This window comes from Terrapene carolina, unplaced genomic scaffold, assembly GCF_002925995.2.
Source record: "Terrapene carolina triunguis isolate 2854851 unplaced genomic scaffold, T_m_triunguis-2.0 Scaffold96, whole genome shotgun sequence".
In the NCBI taxonomy this organism is placed as follows: Eukaryota; Metazoa; Chordata; order Testudines; family Emydidae; genus Terrapene; species Terrapene triunguis.
Window position 1 is genome coordinate 74,282,181 of NW_020664447.1, and position 13,417 is coordinate 74,295,597.

The 13,417-nt window shown below is 41.7% G+C and overlaps 1 protein-coding gene across 2 annotated transcripts; it reads right to left on the reverse strand.

The window, feature by feature from the left end:
• Positions 1-3,779: 3,779 nt before the first annotated feature.
• On the reverse strand, positions 3,780-13,176 carry LOC112104663 (alpha-1-antitrypsin-like). 2 transcript variants are annotated; one of them, XM_024197124.1, is made up of 5 exons: positions 13,112-13,176; positions 10,451-11,122; positions 8,273-8,543; positions 5,849-5,996; positions 3,780-4,115 (listed from the first exon to the last, which is right to left on the reverse strand). In XM_024197124.1, exons 2-5 carry the CDS (start codon positions 11,103-11,105, stop codon positions 3,924-3,926), a joined length of 1,266 nt encoding a protein of 421 aa, XP_024052892.1. In that variant the 5' UTR covers positions 11,106-11,122; positions 13,112-13,176; the 3' UTR covers positions 3,780-3,923. The 2 variants fall into 2 exon arrangements, with proteins under 2 accessions (XP_024052892.1, XP_024052893.1); XM_024197125.1 differs by lacking the exon at positions 13,112-13,176 and adding an exon at positions 11,689-11,833.
• Between the last annotated feature and the right edge of the window lie 241 nt (positions 13,177-13,417).

Here is a 13,417-nt window from a genome sequence, read left to right on the forward strand (position 1 = left end):
GGACTTTAGTGACCTGGCCAGAGGGCCAAGCCCTGAAGAGGAGACTGCAGGAGAGAGCAGGGCTGCAGAGCAAGACAAGGCAGGAGAAGACACTGCTGAAGGGGGATTACAAGCTGGCTGATTTAATCCAGGATGGCCAGCAGGAGGCGCCACCAGTGGTGAGTGAACCCTGTGATAGATCATAATATATTTTCTCTCAGAATACACTATGATACAATTATTACTACAGTTAGGTTTATGCAGTCTCTGAAATAACATGACTTTTTCACGCAGGCAGCGCAGATGAGGCTGTACATTCCACTTTTGGTGACTTCTGAATGCTTAACTATCTGTATCTCTCTCAATCATATCATTGTCAGATCTGGGAGCTTGATCATTGCCTTAATTTTGTTTTTGGCATTTAAAACAAGCTTCCAAAATCATTATACAGAAAAGGCTGTTGTCTATAGCTGCTACAAGGTAACTCGGACATGACCGAAATAATCCCATACAATGAGCATAACACAGATAATATGAATTCAAAGTCCCCTGACAGACCTGGTAAAGGCCCAGGGCCTTGACATGGTGAGATGGACCGACGTGGTGGAGGGGGCGTTTACAGACCTGTGGACATCCCTTTGCAGTAACCCTGTGCTCATAGCCCCGAACTTTAATAAAGAATTCATTTTACAGACGGATGCATCCAAAGTGGTGCTGGGGGCTGTCCTGTCACAGATGGTCAGAGAGGATAAACATCCAATCCTTTATCTTAGCAGAAAACTCCTTCCGAGGGAACAGAAATATGCAGTAGAAGAGAAGGAGTGCCTCGCCATCAAATGGGCCATGGAAACTCTATGATATTACCTGCTAGACTGGCGATTTGTCCTCGTGACCAACCATGCCCCCCTCCAATGGATGCAATGGAACAAAGAGAAGAATGCAATGGTCACCAGGTGGTTCTTGTCCCTCCAACTGTTCCACTTCAGCATTCCACACAGGGCTGGAAGCCGCCACAGCAATGCAAATGGCTTATCACGGGTACACTGTCTGATGACCCAAGCTGCCCAACCTCATGGTGTTGAGCGGGGAGAGGGATATGTGACGGGGTCAGGCCAGATGGCTGCAGGAGAGTGCTGAAGGCAGATATATTAGCCCCAGGATAAGCAGGTCCCTTTTCCCTTGGTAGCTGAACAGGGGTTACTCTAGGTTAATTAGGACACCTGGGGCGAATCAAGGGTCTGCCAGAACCTGTTAAAAGCCTCCCCTCCAGCCAGAGAAGCCCCAGCAATAGGAGCTGAGGGAGGAAGGTGAGCTACTGGAGAGCTGAGCAGTGGAGATGCTGACAAGCATTTGGAGAGAAGCCACGCAGGTACAGAGGCAAAGGGTGGGAGAATCCCTGCCCAACAGGACGGACGCCCCTTCCAGGCCCCAGAGGTGTGAGAGGAGACCCTGCCAGAGGGGAGAGACTGAACCGGGTGTCTGGTCTGTTGCCACCAGGCCCAGAGGGGCTACCAGAGACTGAGAGGCTTCCCTACCCCTCCCGCCTCCACCCAGGGGTGTGGGGAAAATCCTGAGGGAAAAGAGGAGTAGCCCAGCCCACCTCTAAAAGGGAGCGTAGGACCCACCAAGGCGGAGAGGAAGCTCTGTCACACTTAGTTTTAGTCTGAAGTTGCCTAGCTTCAGTTTCAAGTCATTAGAACTAATTATACCTTGTGCACTAGATTAAAAAGCCCTCTACTATCAGAAATCATCTTTCCATGTAAGTACTTATGATCAAGTCATCACATAACCTTCTCTTTGCTAAGCTAAATAGATTGAGCTTCTTTAGTCTCTCGTGGTAAAGCGGGCTTTGCACACCTCAGCTTCTTATTGTTTGAAGAGCTAAACTTTTCTATTTTGTTTTCAGTATTTTTACTTCTTTCTTTTCCCACAATAAGATATTGACACCCTTCTATAGGAGTGAGCTCTGTGTATATTTTCATAGCGATTTCAAAAGTGTGCTTATTAGGACACACCAAATGTACAGCCTAAGGGTAAGCTCCTAGTGTCTGCTCTGTAAGTGTGTGAGGGCCTGCACTAGTCAAGTATGGTTGGGAAGATAGGTGGGATAATTTGCACTGCACACCAGTTTGGAAGTTACTATTCTTTTTAAACTGCAAAATCTTGCAATCAAGAGGATGGGATATAGCCACTGTATTCCAACTGCCGCTTCACCAAAATACGCAGGAGTCTGTCTGGGACATGCAGTAAAGTACTTATGCTTTTTTTTTAAGTTATGGTTAAACTTGGGTCTATGTTACTTTACATAAAGTACCTAGTGGACAACAGAAATCTCGCCAGCATGTTTTAGCAATGCAAGAAAAGGTTTTTATTCTGATGCTAGAGTTCTGATATGCTAAAACTGTGTGATCCATATATCATATATAGTCACAGATCTATGTTGAGCTGTATATGAACACATATAATGATTAGCTGTGTCTTTGCCAAGCATTTGTGACCTCCATAGACTTATTGTAACTGATAATTAAGTGCAACTGAGTCCCAACAACAGTTTATTTTTCAGGAATGGGAAGCCAGTGGAAATATAATTTACCGGAGGCTACTTCCATCCTCCAGAGCTATACGCTGTTTCACTATATCAGCACAGAGCTGTCAGAGCCAGAGAGCTGTACTGACCAACAGAGAAGGTGTAGGGAACCAGTGAGAGAGGTAGCAGAGAAGTGGGTGTGTGGATGGAATAGAGGGTAGCCAGTTTGGGGCTCCTGTCTCAGCTCAGAGCAGGTGATAGTACTGTGGCACGCTAAGTATGAGTGCCTCCATGGGGCACTTCTAAGAAGGGAAGGAAGAAGTCAGTGAGAGTAAGAAAGCCAGAGGGGAAGATATCTGGGGGATGAACACCTATGTGGGGAGCAAGTGCCATGGCCATCTTTGTCCCAAACATTCATGGCCTCATTACTACTACTACTACTCCCCAGAAATGTACCTCCAGCTTCTCGTAACACCCTATTGGCTCCAGCCCATATGCTGAGCTTCTGGCCATCAGCCTGCAAGTCCCAGTCTAAAGAACAAGCTATGATTCATCGGCCTCAAAAGATTTAAAGGTTGAGGCAGCTGCTAGAGGAGCTGAGTTGGCGGCTGGACTTCTGCCACTGCTTCAAGCTACCAGTCTCCCCCTCCTTTTGCCCTCTCCAAATATAACAGGGATCATGGATGGACATTGGAGGCTGAAGTTTCTTATTGTAAAACATGTTTTCCAGACCTCAGAACATTCTTGAATCTCTTTTTCTGAGCCCTCTCCAGTTTTTCAGTATCTTTTCTAAAGTGTGGACACCAAAACAGGACACAGTTCCAGAAGTGGTCTCACCGATGACATATTCAGAGGTCATATCACCTCCCCGCTCCTGCTTGATATTCCCCTCCAAACACACCCAAAGATCACATTAGCCATTTTAGTCACAATGGGAGCTCATATTCACTTGGTTATCCATGACCCCCAAAGTCCTTTTCAGAGTCATTGCTTGTCAGAGTACACCTTGTCAGAATGAATTACATTCTTAGCTCTCCAGCTTAGAGGCAAACCACAGGTGGTCTATGGAATTAATTTGTGCAAAGTATTAAAATATGGTTCCCTCAATTGGACGGTTACCTTGTACCTTTTCCAGGATGCGGGTGGGCTTAGCACTTTAAAAAAAAATACTTAATTCTAAACCAACGAAGACTTTAGGGTTGGCAACAGTGTAACTCTTTGCACAGATCACTTCCTAGTGGATGACGATATACCAGGCTGTTTGTAGGCAAGGAGTTATCCCATTCCTGCTTTATTTGTTTGGGAATATATGTTAATCACAATTTTTATAAAGTTACGAGTACCAGCAGGTGTACATGAGCACATCAGAATTTACCAGCACTAAGTACAAGGGTATGACATGTACAGCAGTGACTGATTATTTTTCAGTAGGGTTTACAATTTTCCCCAGGAAGAGCAAGGCATCGGTGCTTTGATCCATAATCATAATCAGGAAAGGCCTGTTGAATTGAACGATCGGAGGAAGAGATGTAGGAACCATTTCTACGACAGTGACTGCTGCTGCTTCAGTGCCGTTCTCATGAACATTCAGCAGGGCCTTGTGAACAGCCTGCAAGGAAACGAAGCAAACATTACAGTCTAAGTACAGAACAGTGGGCAGTGGCTGAAAGTGAACATGATCACTTTTAAACCAGAGCTCTTTGGAAAATCAGCTGGCAAGACATGGGCCCAATAAGAGCAGGACTGATGGAGCACAATGGAAGAAATGCAGACAGCATTCCCAATGAGTTCATTAGGAGCTTTGTCTGTGTAAGTAAGTATTGCAGGGTTAGGCGCATTAATATTAAAAGACTGAGCTGGAAGAATCAAATCACCGCAAAGGGACTCTCCTATTCACTACTCCTCACCACAGAAGAATAGTCTCAGAATCTGAAATAAATGTCTAGTGAAGAATTAGTTTACAGCAGAAAACTGAATCAGATTCAAGAGGAATGATGATCTCAGAGGGAAAGGAACCAGCTAGCTGAGCTCCAGGTATCAATTCACATTTCTAAGTACAAATATTGACTGATTTCTTTGTAAAAAGTTCTGTATTTGGAACTCTCTGTATTGTGCCTAATGTGACCTAAAGTATATTCTTTGCCAATGTTAGTTTAAATTGAAGACTATTATGGGTTATTATATTTTAGTTGTCAGCAGTGGTTAAACTCTTTTCCTGTGTGCACTCATGTGTCTTCGTAGTGTCTGGAAATATTAAAAATTTACCATGGTGTTAGATGTAACGAGCGAACATTATCTGTGATGAGCAAGTTATTGCTTCTTTCTAGGAAAGACCGCTTTTCTCCGGTCCACTCCTGCCTACACTGATGGCACTGGGAGTCTTGCCAGTGACCTCTACAGGAGCAGGATTATGTCATTTATAGTTATAAAATATACATATTTAAAAACAAATCCTATGCAACTCTGGTGGTGCAAAACAGTCATAAACAGATGATGGATGATTCCACTTGCATAGAGGAATCTCAGGATGGTCTTCCCAGCCTGTGTCATAAGGTGCAAGTCTGGGGGATAAGAGGCATGGCTAAGGTTCCTCTATGCCCAGTGATCCCTTGACATTGGAAGAGCCCTTGGGGGCCTCTCAATAGACAGCCTTAATTTAATCAATCATCAGGCTGCTCTAGTTTATGACTAAGGACGTGATTATGTCACCACTGTCAAGGAACCTGTGAGTTTTGCCATTTATTTCAACTTTTCCAGGACAGTGATGACCTTTCATGGTCCCTTGAATTTTAACATTTATATGGACTCTGCTGCCAAGCATTGCAGTTTTAGTTCAGTTTGATCTAGTCCTCTTTGAAATGGGGATAGATAAATGAATTAATGAACTGTTAATGTTACAGTCGCTGATCAAAGTAAATTTAGCCAATTGTCAATGCCCCGCAGCAGGGTCCACACAAACAGTTGGTTAATTCACTTTGATCAACTGCTTTGGGTTAACAGTTTGTTAGTTTGCTTTGACCTAGTCCCATTTCAAGGAGGAGTAGATCGAAGTGAACTAACAAACTGTTATTGTGCATCAGCAGGGTCCACACTGTTGCCGTGACCATAGGGCAAAATTATCTTTTTTTTTTACTATGACTGTGAATTATGCATAATTTTACTGTGACAAAATTGTATCCATATTTATGACCTATCTACCAGCCCCATAGTTATGGGTGTTTAAAGATAGCATCATGATGACCATATGCTAAGCTGTACTGAACATAGCTTAGACACTGCCCAGGGTGAGGGTGATTAGGTGCAGACAAATCCATTTAGTACCACCTCTGTTTACAAACTTACTTTTGAAACCTTCAGCTTGGAATTCTCAGTGATTCCAGACAGATCGGCATTGTCCTCGAATACATCAATCACACCCAATCTCTTGAATATCTCTTTGACATCATAGGAGCCCGAAATAGAAAATTTTGGAATGTACAGTTCTATTCTTCTGTTGAAGGCAATACAAGATGATGATAAAATATTGCATTCAGATAACACGGTGGAGTACCTGCTAGATAGTGATGCCTGAAATAGTTCTTGGGCATGCCAAGAAGTCCACTTGGATTTTTTGCATTCTTTTGGGAGCAAATCCAGTCCCCAGCTCTCTGGCTGTAGAGAAACCCTTGTCAACACAACTGGCACCGTTTTTCTGTGATGTGTGAGGCTGAATTGGGAGGGCCATGTAGGGATGTGATGCCTCTATACAGTAAGCAACCCCGTTCAGTGTAAATTCCCTTCGGGTTCCTCCTGAGGTACAGCATCTGGGATGGAAGGATTTGCCACTGCATGGATTCTCCTATTTCTCACCCTGGGGGGGGGGCACCCAAGAGCTTACCGAGCTTGCATCTGAAAGGTGTTTTTATGGAGCAGCTCTGCAGCTATTTTACAACCCAAAGGGGGAGAAGGGGAATGTTCTAACCACCTGCCCCCTTCCTATCTGCTCAGCCACTAGACCTGTTACACAGACTGATACTAGTCTCTGATTTCCCCTCTTTGGAATAGTACACGAGGATCGTGTAGCTCTTGAAGAGATGAGCCTTCTCATAATCCCTCTGTTTGTTCTTTTGGGCATTGAGGAACACTTGAGAAACTTCTCCTTCCTTTCCAAAACATCCTTTTGGTTCCATAAGGCTGCGTCAATATCTTTATTCAACAGACTACTACCGTTCATGACAATGAATCAAAGAAGTTGGAGATGGAAAACACCCATTTTGGCCATCTTGTCTATTCCCCCTGCCCTGCTCCCTGACAATGCAGGTTTCTGCCTAACAATATGCATTTGAGTTCTTTATCCTGTCCAGTTCTGTCCTTAGGGAGACCCTTCCACATTACTTAATGTTTTATGATATTTGGATTACATTTTCCTTTTGCTTGATTTCACTCCTAATTATTTTCCTTTGCTTACCACTCCTAATTATGGCCTATTACTTGCTGCTGCAGGCACTGAATCAATGGCAGAAATCCCATTGATTTTAATAATGCAGGACCAGATCCTGTATCACTAAGCAATTCCTGTCTCTGCTTGATGTTTGCACCCTCCAAATAATTGCATGCCAGGTTTGCAAAATGCTATTTCTCTGCTTGCCCAGAGCAATGAAATTTGGGGTGTGCAAGTAAAATGTCAACATCAGCATCATGATAAATGGTGAACAAGTAGAATTTGTATCTGGTCCAATAAATTTCCATGGGTATTTACAATGCTGTCATCCACAAGTTCTATCAGCCTTAGTCATCATTTGGCTACATTGTGCACATTTATACATTTCCTCTTAAAATTCATCTCTCCAATCCCTGTTTATTTTTTCTGACTTCTCTGATTTCCCAAGACTCATTGACATATTTCTGGTATTAAGATGCCGAGGACTGAATTATGTTTCACTGTACGTGCAATCTCAGCAGTGCTCTGTAGCACCTGGAATCTCTGCATATGCAGCCCAATATTACATTGGTTTACTTTTGCTGTCACCTCACATTGCAAATTCATTTCTTTCTGCTCTCACCTACATTGTCTTCAGCAATACTGATCTCCAGCTACCTCCCTTCCTTTGAATGTCTGTATCTTGGATTATTTTTCCTGCTGCATTAGCTTATATTTTTCCAGATCAAGTTTTTGTGTGGAATATTCTGCTGAACTCTAGGCAGATGTTATATCAACATTCCCTGGGCCTGATTCTGCTCTCACTTCAGTGAGAATCAGGAATAACTCACTGAAGTCAGTGGAGTGACACCAGTGTAAAATTGGTGTGAGATCAGAATTAGGCCTACCCAGTTTTTTATCTTGTCATTTGATACAAAAGCATGAGTCCCATCCAAGGTGTCAAAATGTTTTACAAATATCAGTGAGTTAAGTCTTACAATGGCAGGTAAATGTCATCATCCACCTTTTTAAGGATGGTGTAATTGTGGCAGTGTAAAGGTAAGGGCTCAAGAATAAATAGAAAGTCTCTGGCAGAAATGGAAATAGCCCCTAGATCTCCTGACTCTCAGTCCTGTCCCTTAACCACAAGACCATCCTGATTCCTACTGCAGTTCCTACTTGTTGAAAGTAAAAAGCATCACAGCTTTATTTTTGTTTAGTTCTTTATGGCCACTGCATCACTGAAACCTCCAATGAGTCAATATAGTGGTACCCAAGGAACTGTGGCACCTAGTTTAATTTTTGTCTACAATTTGGATTCTATTCTATATTTACAGTAAAACATCAAAGCAGAAAATAAGAGTTACCTTTGTTTAAGTGATTTTACCCATTTAGACACAGTTTCTATCAACAGAGCATTCTCCACTTGCTTCATTTTTCCTTCATCAGGCAGGATAAATAATGCTGTAGCATTTCCATTGTAAGGTATTTCCACCACCTGACAAGACAACTCCTTGTCATGGTGACTGTTATAACCTCCATCTCGGGTCATCATATTTACTTTAACTGATGTTTTCCCATCCACAAAAAAGTCTGCTTCATGGGTTAGTGAATCACTGAAAGGATGTTCCCAGTAGGCTGTGAAAGAATGCAATTGACTGTAGTGTGAAAGAGGATTTATTAGTATAAACCACACTAAATCAAGTATAATAAACCTATATTTATAGATTCAAGGGAACTCAAAGCTAATTTTCCTAAGGGGATTTTTTGTTTCCCATCATGTTAGTAAGACTCTTTCAATAGTATAACGGGCATCTCTAATGTGTTGAGACTTTGTATGGGCTGTTAAAAGTCCTGATGAAAACCATGAAATGAAATTAAGTAATCCCGTTTTTTTCTTTTAAACTGTATTTTTGAGGCAGTTCCACATGAGGCTGCTTTCTGACAATTTACAGGGAATTAATTAATTTTTTTTCCATGAGTTTTAAACTTTTAGAGCTAGATTCACAAGGGGAATTTAGGTGCTGCAATGCATCATTATTTAGGTTCTTGAAGAGAAAAAGGGAGAATATTTTTCCTTTGGCGGCATAAGTGTCTCCATAAATAGAGCAGCTGTTAATGTGATTTCTCTCTTGTGATTTCTAGAACAAGTAGTTTTGCACTAAATCTCACAAATTAAATACAAAATTATTTGCATTTCTATAGCTCAAAGGCTCTGAAAGAGCTATAAAAATATTAAGGAACTAAGCTTCAGAATACCCCTGCGAAGGAGGCATTACTATCACCACAGTACAGATGGAGAAACCAAGGTACAGTGAGCTTATGTGACATGCCCAAGGTTGCACACTGAGTCTGTGACAGAGGTGGAATCAGAACTCATGTTTTAGCCATAGCACCATCCTTTCCCTCCACTATACCTTATTGGGTGGAGGGATAGCTCAGTGGTTTGAGCATTGGCCTGCTAAACTTAGGGTTGTGAGTTCAATCCTTGTATGGGCCAATTAGAGATCGGGGCAAAAATCTATCTAGAGATTGGTTCTGCTTTGAGAAGGGGGTTGGACTAGATGACTTCCTGAGGTCCCTTCCAACCCTGATATTCTATGATCAGGGCAATGCCTGAGACCCCCAGTCAAGTCTGGTCTTGCATAGATGATAATGGTTACACTGTTTTCTAATTTACTTGTAAATCATTATCATGACTCAATCATTGCTACATTGAGAACAGAATCGCCCCACCCTTGATAGGATTAACTAAAATACCAGGTTTTTTTACACAACTTTAACAAGATTTAGGCGGTAGTTACTGTTCAGCTGAATACCATTCCATTTCAACAGGTTGATTTTCAGGCCTTAAAATCACCTTTTCATGTGTTCTGTATACCATTTGCTCAACATATCTGACAAATCACTGTGTAAAGTTGTTTATCAAATACACATTCAATTTGGATTCCAGATACTGCAAGATTTTAAAGAAAATGTCCCTACTCTTTGCACAGAATGGACAGGTGCTGTTTTCTCTCCTTATATAATAGCACAGGAAGTCACCGTAATCCGATAGATGTACAGCCACCATCTCCTATCAGAATGAGAATATGTGCATGTGATAACAATTCACAGAGACTTAGCCATCAATTTTTCTGCATATTTCATATTGAATCATGAAATGAATGGCAGAACAAATTTTTCAAACATGAATACATAAAGCCAGTCACAACTGACCTGGTCTTCGATATCCTGAGCACTGTAGCCCCCATTGACTTCAAAGAGATTCTGATAGTTCTAATAATGTCACCACTTACATCATAATTAGGCACCTAAATGTAAGGGGCCTAATTTCAGACACCAAGTTTTGACATTTTTTCATATAATCCTCCTGGAAAAGTTTTCCAGACATAATTATTTTCAATGTAGTTGATCTCATAGGCCTAACTACCTGTTAAATACATTTTAAAATGATTGGGGATTTTGTGTTTTGTTTCAGATTACAAATCAGACACTGAAAGTTTATATTGGCAATAAGTAGCCATTGGTATAACATGTCTCACCTTTAAAGTAAACATAGTTGACAAGAACCATTACAGTGAGTGGATCAAGACCCTGGACCAAGTTGGCAATTTTCCCATGGGTTTTCTTCTCTATATAATCATTGATCTGTTTCTCAGCCTCTGGAGAATTCTGGAAATTACTATGAAAAGCTTCTGCTTCATACAAGCTTTTGACGTCTTCCAAAAACTTCTGTAGCAATATCAGCTTCTCATCAACAAAAAGGGCATTTCCCAGATTCAGCTGGACTTCACTGTCAGGACGGTTTAGCCAGTGAATGAGATCACGAAAACCTTCATGTATCTCCTTCTCCTTAATCTCTGTCAGGTTAAAGGCGAGTCCTTCCAGAATCTGAGTCAGAGTGGTTGATTTAGCACCTAGAGCCACCATGGCTAAAGCAGTGGAGATGCTCAAAGGAGAGAAGAAAATATTCTTGTCAACTGCATCTGATGTAACCTGCTTGTAGAATCTAAATGCAAAGTCAGCATTGCTGGGAGTTATTTTGGAACAAGCCGGTGTTTTGCTTTTAGGATTTCCTTCAACACTGGGATGATGTTCCTGGGGCTTTGTATCATCATGGTGGTCAGGGTCATGATTACAATGGACAACAGCAAGAAGTCCAACAAGTAACAAACACACATAGAGAGTTGGCTTCATTTTCCTTTGGAACAACGCTATGAAGAAAGAATGAAAGTCATTATATCTATGGAACAGTGTAATGAAAATTGTTCTTCTTTTTCCATGTAAAAGTAGACCTAGTGATTATTTTCCAGGTATTAGTGTTTCCTGTTGTCCCACTACTAATGCATTTGGAGAGACTCCTTCCCCTTGGTTTCCTTGCAATTCTCAGATATTTCTCCCCACATCCCTTCAAGTCAGTAAGCCTTCAAGAAACTGAAGACTTATGGAAAGGAAAGGGGATTGGACTGATTAGACAATCAGATGTGAGACAGCTATGTCCATCTTTGGAGTCAGAGAAAGAGAGCAAGTGGGGGTAGACAGGATTTTTTATCTGAATCTGAATAGAGTGAACAGAGAGGGACCACGTTTGGAACAGTTTATTTCCTCTGAAACAGTTCACCCACCCCTGTCTTTAAGAACCATCATGTTTATTAGTATTAATAGGTTTGTAAAAAGGTGCATATCAAATGATGCTTGTCTTTCTATAACAGCACAGCTATATCAAAACCTTTTCTAATGATTCTATAACAATCAAAAACATACTGGGCTCAATTCTCCCCTACTCCTGAGCCCCACTTGTGACATATGAAGCAAACAGTTACAGCTCCTTGGCCCAGATATGGGTTAGAGTAGCCCAGCTGCTCCTCTATCTCAAACCAGTGTCACATTGGAATAGTGGAGATCCATAACCCCAGCAACTGGATCTGCATAAACAACAGAATTTTTTTATTTTATTTTTTTTTTTGCTTCACTGGCAATTCAAACCCAAAATGATTTATTTTTTTTATTTTCAGCAAGTCAAAATTGTAAAAAATAGCTCCCGGTCAAAAGGTTCTGGTTTGATTTTGAGCATTTTAAATATTTTAATAATAAAATTAAAGTAAATTTTGAAACAAAGCTGTTGTAAACTGAAAAATCTAAATGTTTTGCTTAGAAAACATTGAAATAAAATGTTTTGATTTTTTTTTCTCATTTCCTTTTTTTTCTGACTGAAACAGGGAGGCAAAACTGCCATGAATTCTCAATGTTTTTTCTCAAGCACCTGATCTGCAAACCAAAGCACCAAACCAAAGTAGCTGTGGGCATACGCAGCAGCCTCACACAGACTCTTTGAAATGTTTTTGAAAACAGGCCCACAACTTCCTAGGTTTCTTTCAAGGGGGAAAAAAGGCCCCAGTTCTAAAATTCACAGGCACTAGCTGCAAAGGCCTATCCACCTGACTGAGTCTATAGGGCCACATCTACCATGCAAGCACACAAACTGGTAACTAGTACTAGGGAGCTCTGTGGGAAGAATGGTGGAGGAATGCTCCCCCACAGGGGCAGAGTCACTCCACAGCCACTCTCACAGCTCAGAGGTTGAAGCAGTTACGCCTTCCCACCCCTGAACCTCAGTACCCTGATCAGTTATCCAAGATGAACTCCGAGATGTACAAGGAGAGTAACTCATGGCTGTGCCCCTCTTTAGGCTTCAGAACGTGCTTTATCTGTGCAGCAAGATCCTTCCCAAACCTCCCTCCCCAGTCTGGGGTGGCTTGGCTGACAGAGAGCCCTAGCAGGGACCAGTTTCAGCCTGACTCTCAGCCTGTATGATTTTACAGGGCTAGCAGTTTACAGGAAAAAAACATTCCTTGTAAACTGAGCACATTTGATCTGGAGCCAGTGCCCGCCTAAACATGCAGCCCTACAATGTCTTTTTACAGTCACTATTCAGAGTACAGCCACACTTTAGGGACTGCATTGAACTATTCTTCAACATTTGCCATTAAATAGTGTTTGACTCTTAGTCAAAGCACAACCTCACAAGGGTATCAATTTCTGCTGTTCCTCTGAGTGACTGCATAAGACAGGCCAAGCTACAGAGCAGATTGTTCTCTATGGCCATCACAGAATCACCCACAGGAAAATGAAATGATCCTATAAACTAAACTCCTTATAACATGAACTCATTGTCTTTAAGGAAAAATGAATACAATACTTACAGTATATTCAGAAGGACCCAGCTGTGTCTATCTGATCTGCACTGCTCCTTGCTTCATTATTTATACTGCTGAACAGCATTAAGCACCTTGCCCTCTTGTTAAATATTACATAGATCAAAGTAAAATGATCAATGAGGTCAGACAAAATGCTGATGAAGCTAGTTTTTCTAGACATCTAGGTTCATGGACCCACCATCTATGCACGTAGAGCAGATTAAAGCCAAGGGTCATGCAGTCCAGCTAGAGGGCAGTTGTGGTTATGATGTTTCTATGCGCCTGTAAGCCTCCCTGTGCAAACACACGTTG